We start from the raw sequence: 9,294 nt of genomic DNA on the forward strand, positions 1-9,294 counted from the left end.
AAAGTCAACAGTAAGATGGAGCAATAAACGAAAGTCTACAAAAACGCTTTTAATATCTATCAATGCTGTTGTACATTCAAAAGTTGAATTATTTCAGGCAGCAACATGACACAATACTGAATGTCAGAAGAATCATGTCAGTTAATGTAATAGTTGCTTTTGTTGAGCATGCGCTAAAAGGATCTGAAATTTTGCGTTAGTTGAAAACATTATTTTCGATGTTCAGTTGGTAAAGAAGAGTTCATCGAATTAGTTTGCATTCACTGTACATGCATATTTCATTGACATGAATGCATTCGCTAAAACGTGAACGGTGTTTGTGTGATGGACTGTGTGTTTAGAGAAACGGACAACTTCTAAAGAAAAGTGAAGCGCAAGAAAGTATACGCCAAAAGTTGCTTGGTGGGGAAAACAAGGTCGAACCTTTCTATTCTAATAGGAAATAGGTGGTCAATATAAAGGGTGATTTTAATTTTGTTTAATACATCCATAAGGAGGTGAATTTTCGGATGGGTGCTTTATGCCATTCCATTGGAAATAATGTTGTGCATCCAGTATCTATCGGGTCATTGCAGAAGTAACATTAGATAGGCAGTTGTAGAAGCAAACAAAAAATGTCCTACGTGGTTCATATCAAAGTAAAAGTACAAACCATAAGGAGTCGTAGGCTGGCTATAGGGTTTGTCTTAAAAAAGTGTTTTTGTTTGCGTGACGTCCAACATGGATGTACATTAAGCAATATAGTCCTGAACATTATTTTAATCAATTTACTTAATTTAACTTTATTAAGCTTCAAGCGTATTTTCAATATTGCCTTATCCCGTTAAACTCGGTTGAACGTATATAATAGACCTTTGACATTATTGGTGGCATACATTTCAAGCCATTGTATGTCATTAACTATCTTGGCGTTTCTTACAGTTATTGATGTAAACTGTGTAATGATTGTTGTTCTTCTTTTTTGGCGAGACAACCTTTGACAGGGTCACAAGTGGACAAAATCACTTTTGAGTTTAGTGTGATTGGTGTACACACTTTAGAAGTCCTATAAATACCCTACCAACGTATAAGGTACCTGTTCCATCCGAGGTTTGAACTCCCGACGAGCATGTCGATAAGCTATGGAAAAACTCAAAACAATGCTATGGTATCGACATATGGAATACATAATGTATGCTTATTCGAAAAGCTTATTTTAGCTTGGAAGATAATTGAGTTTGACGAAAAAGATAAGACAATCTCAACACATAGTGACGTGGCTAATGTGTGGGTACTGAGAAAGAGTAAACATGGATAAGATAGGCGATTGCAACTCTACCAAAGAAATCTACGCTAATTTATCGGTAAAAAGTTAAATTAGATACTTATGAAAGTAAAATAAAATTTATGTTTGTATATTTTAAATCGCTTTTCTTAAACGTTTTTTTTGTAAAAAGTTATTATAAACAATAAAATTTAATTATGACTTGATTGTATTATAAACTGGAATGGAATGATGAAAGGAAGACACTTGTTTGGCATTGACTGTACGACGCATGGATAATCTGATTCTTGATAAGTATGTTTAGTTACGTCACCAGGTATGGGAGCATGCTGTCATGTAACGTTGTGTGCGTGATAGAGTCGAGCCACAGAGCACAAATTTATGTTGAGCGCATGCGTAAACGTTGTCGTGGTTTACTTGCGAATTCTATTCGGATCCGCTTTGACATGGACAATTGTTTCGCATACTTCCGAATAGTTTAACGTAGATAATGTTTGCGGTTGTCTAGATCGTTATTACCAGTGTGAAATTAAGGTAAATGAGTGCGATGCCTAAAGGAGCGTTTATTTTCATATGTGCTATTTAAGGGTGATGAATTGGTGATACATTGTTATGAAATGTGGATTTATACGAAGATGGTGCTGAAAATATCAATACAGATATCGTGCGTAACAATCAAGAGTGTATTTTGTGTTCAAGTGATTGTTTGAAATAAGTTTATTCCGTTCAGTTCAGTTTATTTCGCAAAATCTGTGTTACAAAACTGTAAGAACAGTAACACTTTTTCGATTGCGAACCATTACCGTGCTGCTCTCACATGGGCGAACGTAGGTCAATTTCAAGGATAAGGCCTTGTACGTGAGATACAATCGTGGTGTATAACGTAAGCCCCAAAACCCACACTTGTTCGTTCGATTGTATGTAACGAGAAAAGCTAAACCAGTGACCATTTGATAAAAATAATTTCCGTCCAACAACTGTCGCTTAATCGTCATAAAGGTCTTCGAGCTACATACATGTTTAGACATTTAATTTTTTCCTCAAACGTCGACGTAAATTATGCCGATAGTCTCTACAATCACTATGATTTATATTATATTATATTATTCATTCTATGTTGCTCAGGGTGCGTACGTTCGTACATCTACAGCGTTCAACGTTTCGATTTCAGCACTATAAAGGAATAAAAATGGCTGGGTTTTCATCGAAAGCTACATTACGTTCAAAATGGGGCGATCTAGTCGAAAATGGCACCACAAACACTGAAACCACAGCGGAGGTTTCTCAGGGATTAAAACACGTTGTCGGATGGCTTAAACAGGTGTTGTTTAACAAAACACGTGTATATCTTCGTGTATCCGTTGTTCTTAGTCAATCACAGTGTTTTTTCTTCTATTGTATCTTGCTATATACGTATCAAGACAATGATGTTAGTAACTTGAGTGTTGATTAATTTAATAGTTATTCAAGTTAACGAATCATGTATATACTAATCGTGAAATGTTGTGGCTCTTTTTCAACAAATTAATGATTACTTTTGAAATTTCTTATGTGAACCATCGTAAAAATCATAAACCCTAGACCAGCATGGATGGCAACGCACGATATTTACTGTAACATTAATGTAATATATTTGTGTGTGTTCGTCTATATGTTATGATTTAGTAGAGCCCTTGTATGCAAACGAATACATTACCAAAAATACACGTGGAAAGTTGAAATAACTGAAGTATAACATTTTTCCTTATCTTATTTATTTTTAGGCTTCCGTAGAAGTAAGAGAAGCTGGGAAGCGGGCCGTCTCGCAAATTCAGAATAATACGCCTAATTTGTTACATCTTCACACAACAACTCTTATTCGGCAAGCAAACGATCGGAATTCTGGCAGCATGACGGGAGCAGTGGATAAATTAACTCTCATTCATTATAACGATGTGTATAATATCGATGCCAACAGCAAATCCGAACCAATTGGTGGAGCTGCACGTTTTTGCACGGCGGTTAGATCCTTTAGTCACCTAAATCCTCTTGTCTTGTTTAGTGGTGATGCGTTTTCACCTAGCATGCTAAGTACCTTTACAAAGGGCGAACAGATGATTCCTGTATTGAATACTGTTGGAACTCATTGTGCGGTGTTTGGAAACCATGACTTTGGTAATAATTGAAACAACAGCCATCCATACTATTCATTCAACATTATTATTGTTGTGCATTATTTTCTCATTATTTTCTTTTACAGATCATGGCTTGGATATTTTAAACGAATGGGTTGAAAAGACAAATTTTCCATGGTTGATGTCCAACGTAGTTGATAATGAAACCGGACGGCCGTTAGGTGGTGGTAAAATTACACACATTATGCATCACAATGAGGTGAAAGTGGGACTGATTGGTTTAGTGGAAAAGGAATGGCTTGATACACTTCCTACGATTGATCCAAACGAAGTAACTTATATTGATTTTATTAAGGCTGGAAATCAACTAGCAGATGAACTGCACAATCAGGTAATTTTTCACTTATTGTTAAACCAACGAATTACAGTGAATCCTGGAAAACTCGGTAATGTACAATACATTCAAAATAATTTTAGAAAGGAGTAACGTTCCTCTTTAAATCAAAACAAAGAAAAGAGAGAGTTTGAAAACTGATATCTTTATTTACCATATGTAAATTTTATGATTTCAACGATTTTCCATTTGAATTTCTTTTATCCAGGATTTGCTGTTTTAAGCTAAATACTATGTTACATACAATTTAATAGATATGCTCTATTATTGCAGGGATGCGATATCATTATAGCTTTAACGCATATGCGTACACCTAATGACATCGAGTTGGCCAAACATAGTGGACATATAGATCTAATCTTAGGTGGACATGATCATGTATATGAAATATTAAACGTATGTCGGCGCATCATTAAAAACAAAACCTGCACGACAGTCAATGAATTTTATTTGTTTCATCTTTGTAGATTGACGATACTCATGTAATAAAATCTGGTACAGATTTTAGACAATTTTCAAAAATCGGTATAAGCTTAAATCGCAATCAGAATGGCAAAATTAACATAAATGTGGAGAAAGTAGATGTGAACTCCACAAAATATTCGGAAGATTCCGAGCTGAAAAATGAACTGAAAAAATATTCTGAAACTATTGAATCCAAAATGGACGAAGTGCTTGGAACGTTTGCTGTGGAATTGGATGGAAGGTTTTCTGCTATTCGTACATCTGAGACCAATCTTGGAAATTGGATTTGTGATGTGGCTCTGGCAGCCACCGGAGCTGACTGTGTTATCATCAATTCTGGTACGTTCCGTTCCGATCAAATTCATCCGGCTGGACCGTTTACTATGCGTGATTTGATCAACATCATTCCGATGCAAGACCCATTGATCGTGCTGGAAGTTACGGGAAAAATTTTACATCAAGCGCTTGAAAATTCGGTGTCAACGTATCCTAAATTGGAAGGAAGATTTCCTCAGATAGCCGGAATGTCATTCGTCTTTGATCCTACAAAAAAGGCTGGCGAGCGAGTAGAACCGAAATTAATTCGACTTGGCGACGAATGGTTAAATCTAGAACAAACATATACGCTATGCGTTAAAAGCTACATATACGGAGGATGTGATGGGTACAACATGTTCAAAGAATGCCGCGTGCTCATGGATGACGATGCTGCACCAGAACTTGGGTTAGCCATTCAGAATCATTTCAAAGCTATCGATGTACGTTTGGGAAAAACTCATCACACTAAACATCGCCAGTCCCTTGTAACTCTGTCAAGACGTCACAGCATGGTACAAATGCTTGAAAATCTAGAGTTGGATGGCCCCACCCCAATCAGACGGAAATCGTCAGTAACATTGCCGAAAATGGAACATATTTGTAACAATCGAGGAAAGGTATGTAAAGTATGCATACACATTCAACAATTACAACAAAAAAACTATGTTGTGTATTCCCTATGTTTTGAAATTTTAGCTTTTACGTCGTGCTTCGTTGGATGATTTGGAACAAAACAGCTGCCAACTTGCACCAACAATTCAACACAGAATCATTATGATCCAAAATCAAGAAGTATGGTTGTAGTTTAACGGTTGGTGCTTAACTAACAGTAATTATATTTCCTTAATTTATTTTCCAGCACATTCAAGAGATGATTTTAAGGCGGGAAACAATTGAAAAGAATTCTGTGATTAAAGAAACAGACGAACTTACTCCATAAGTTATTGTATTGGTTAATTCGTTGTACATCTGTTGCGCAATTGTTAAAGTATAGCTTACTATGATGAATATCAATCAAGAAGATGTGGATATTATGCAATCTGTATTGGTGAAGCCCTGTAAATATATTTTAATATTCATTTTCAAAATGAATTATCCTTAACCAACGATATTCTCAGATTGTTAACAAAAAATGTGTTGTAATTATGGAATAATTTTATACGACAGAATAATTTCTAGTAAAATAGTAAATACTACTAAGCAATAGGTTTTATATCTTAAAAGGTGTTATAAAGTGTGGAATGATATTATGTGCTTTGACTATTGCACATATATGTTCTAGATTCTATGATCATCGTACTCTACTATATATCGCCACACGTTGAAGTTTGTTTAGTCTTAATGGACTACGCTAGGAAGTTTGGTATTTGAGCGTTAGGGTTTTTTTCTTGATCCTTATACTTTTTATGCGTTTCATTATCTATAGTCCATGTTTGGCTTATTTATGGATCTTACTTGGTTATTCTTAATATAAAATGGTTAGCCTGCATTTTCGTTGTTCTTTGTTTCATGTTGATTGTGAACTACCGTTAAAATTTGTAAAATCTGCAGGACGTCCAATAAATGAATAAATAAATGGATAGTATATTGTTGCCATGTTGAGATGGTTGTATGAATATAATGTAAGTATTGTTTAAATATGAAGCTCAACACATCTTCCAACACCGTGTTAATCCATATTAACTAAATAAAATACTGATTCACCTTTTTTAAATATGTTCTAATTTGTTAAACGAGTTTGTTTAAAGGCTCCGAAACACAATTTCAACAAAGCGGCTCGAAAACACAGCCGGATAAATTTGCAGGAAAAATTAGCTAACATCCATCACGCGTCCCTTTAAAAAATAATATTGGAAGGTCGTAAGACCAACTATACTCCAATGCGTTGAGAATTCATTCAAAAAACGATTCCATTGCTATCGATGTGTGCGCTCTTGAATTTGGCTTGAATGAAACATGCCGGTACTTGTTCTCGGGCTCGATCGGCCTTTGTGCACACTCTCTCGGCGCTCGGCACACACTAAGCGTTGCGCGCTTAGTGTGTGCGACAGTGTGCGTGTACACACTGTCGTCCCCCTGGACGTTGACCGGTGGCAGCGCAACTGCCACGGCAAGTCCAGGGGTCGGCACGCACGGCTGCCCACAACATCTCCCCCTTTATTTACCCGGAGGGGTCGAACCGACACGGGATATTCCACTGAGGGAATACCGGTGTGGTGACACCCTCCGGCCGATGCTGGTGTATTCGGTGGATGCTGTGGCGCGGACGCTTCTGCTTGCCCTACGGCTACCGGCACCCCTTTTTCCGCCCCGCCATCACCCTTAATCGCGCTCGATCCTCATCGGCGACGATTACTTGCGGCGGCGGTGATGCTGCGTGTACCTGGGCCTTTCTCTGCCCCGCTACTGTCCCTTTGCTCCAGGTCGGCGATGACGATCTTGTAGCGGCGGTGTTGAAAATGAACCACGGGCGGCATAGACTCTCGCCCTTCTCACGAACGAAGCTGTAGCCGGGGCGGCATGACCACCTCGCCCCCATTCCAACCTGCGATGCTGCATCCAGGGCGGCCTCGCCCTCCTTAGAAACTATGACACTGTTGCTGCTGTTAGTGATCCTGGGCGGCATGGACTCTCGCCCTACCTTCACACGTTCCTGTTGCTCGTGGTGCTGAATCCAGGGCGGCATGAAACCTTCGCCCTCTTTGGACACTGTGGCGGCCCCCGGGGCGGCATGACACCCTCGCCCCCATGGTACAGGGCAGCTCCCGGGACGGCATGGGTCCTCGTCCCTTTTCCGCACTGCATCCAGGGCGGCTTAGATTCCTCGCCCTCTTAAGACACAGTGGCTCGACTGCTGTTGTAACTGCAGGGCGGCATTGACCCTCGCCCGCTGAAGCTGTGGCTGCAGCCCGGCGGATGACGCTCTCGCCCATAGCCCGGCAGCAAGGCGGAAAGCTTCCTCGCCGGTGACGCTGCCGGCGTTGCTTGGACTGCAGCCTGGCGACCTTCACACGTCGCCGAGAGTGTGCAGCGCTGCCCCTACGGTCCCCTTGATGGGACGGCAGCCGGGGGCCTCGGTCTTGGCGGTGGCGGCGGCCCAATCCTTCCACGGGATTCCCGGACCTTTGCCATCGCGATGGCTGCTGCGATGATGCAGCGAAAGACGTGCCCAATCGCGATGGCGTCCGCGGGTTCGTACTGGGATCCCCCTTACGCAGGAGGATCCCACCCTCGTCGCCACTGTTATGAACTGTGTTCCTTGCACTTTACTTAAACACTTATTACTTTATTCACACATATTAAAACATACATAAAAAATACTGATGAAACGTACAACACTTTAAAACGTAGGCCGCGCGCCAGCCGCACCGAGCGCCCCTGCCGAGAGCTCCTGCTCGATCGGCCTTCGTACACACTCTGCCTGTATGGCGCTCGGCACACACTAAGCCTCGCGCGCTTAGTGTGTGCGACAGTGTGCGTGGCTGTCGTCCCCCTGGACGTTGACCGGTGGCAGCGCAACTGCCACGGCAAGTCCAGGGGTCGGCACGCACGGCTGCCCACAACAATTATATACGTTTTAAGTGTTTGAATAAAGCAAAGTTATCAAACACAACAGTGGCGACGAGAATGGGATCCTCTTGTGTAAGGAGGATCCCTAGAAGAACCCGCGGTCGCCCTCGCGATCGAGCGCGTCGGTTGGAGCCGGCGCCATCGCGATGGCACGGGCCCTCGCGACAGTGGGACGCCGTTCGACAAGGACCGCTGCCGCTGCCGCCGCCGCCGTTAAGACCGTGGCCCGGCTGTCGTCCCACGATGGGGACGGAAGGGACAGCCGCACACACACACTCGGCGATGTTTGATTCGCCGGGCTGCAGGCCCAGGGAGCGCCGGCAATGGAAAGGTCGAAGCCTGATTGCCGGGCCATCTGCAGAGACGCTAGGTGCCGTCGGGCTGCAGCCCAAGGAGCGCCAGCAGTGTAAGGGGCGAATTGACTTTCTGCCTAGGTGCCGGGCCATCATTGGTGAGGCGAGAGGTTACTGAGTTGCTGCCGCTGTGTTCGACGGATAGGGGGCGAGATGCCATGCCCCGCTGCTGCCGTCGTACACCAGAGAGAGGGGCGAGGTCCCATGCCACCCCGCTGCTGCCGTAGTGTCGACGGAGAGGGGCGAGGTCCCATGCCGCCCCGCTGCAGCTGTAGTGTCAACGGAGAGGGGGCGAGGTCCCATGCCACCCCACTGGTGCCGTTGTATTCGTCGGAGAAAGGGGGAGGTCGCATTCCGTCCCAAGTTGCAGCACCGACGTGTTGTTCTCGACGTGAAGGGCGAAATGTGTGCCATCCTTGCTGCAGCAATTGTACCACCGCTACAGGATGCCATAACGGATAGGGGGCGAGATGCCATGCCCCGCTGCTGCCGTCGTACACCAGAGAGAGGGGGCGAGGTCCCATGCCACCCCGCTGCTGCCGTAGTGTCGACGGAGAGGGGCGAGGTCCCATGCCGCCCCGCTGCAGCTGTAGTGTCAACGGAGAGGGGGGCGAGGTCCCATGCCACCCCACTGGTGCCGTTGTATTCGTCGGAGAAAGGGGGAGGTCGCATTCCGTCCCAAGTTGCAGCACCGACGTGTTGTTCCCGACGTGAAGGGCGAAATGTGTGCCATCCTTGCTGCAGCAATTGTACCACCGCTACAGGATGCCATAACGGATAGGGGGCGAGATGCCATGCCCCGCTGCTGCCGTCGTA

At 43.3% G+C, this 9,294-nt stretch overlaps 1 protein-coding gene across 15 annotated transcripts; it reads left to right on the forward strand.

Moving 5' to 3' along the window:
• The first annotated feature begins 203 nt into the window (after positions 1-203).
• LOC120894913 (trifunctional nucleotide phosphoesterase protein YfkN) lies at positions 204-6,171 on the forward strand. Of its 15 annotated transcripts, none has more exons than XM_040297788.1 (9): positions 211-416; positions 1,190-1,343; positions 2,436-2,585; positions 3,028-3,418; positions 3,504-3,769; positions 4,046-4,168; positions 4,240-5,172; positions 5,252-5,347; positions 5,415-6,171. In XM_040297788.1, exons 2-9 carry the CDS (start codon positions 1,290-1,292, stop codon positions 5,493-5,495), a joined length of 2,094 nt encoding a protein of 697 aa, XP_040153722.1. In that variant the 5' UTR covers positions 211-416; positions 1,190-1,289; the 3' UTR covers positions 5,496-6,171. The 15 variants fall into 15 exon arrangements, with proteins under 15 accessions (XP_040153721.1, XP_040153722.1, XP_040153724.1 ...); XM_040297790.1 differs by having other exon boundaries at positions 1,200-1,343; XM_040297787.1 differs by lacking the exon at positions 1,190-1,343 and having other exon boundaries at positions 204-229; positions 2,390-2,585.
• Positions 6,172-9,294: the final 3,123 nt, after the last annotated feature.

This window comes from Anopheles arabiensis, chromosome 2 (genome assembly GCF_016920715.1).
Source record: "Anopheles arabiensis isolate DONGOLA chromosome 2, AaraD3, whole genome shotgun sequence".
Classification (NCBI taxonomy): domain Eukaryota; kingdom Metazoa; phylum Arthropoda; class Insecta; order Diptera; family Culicidae; genus Anopheles; species Anopheles arabiensis.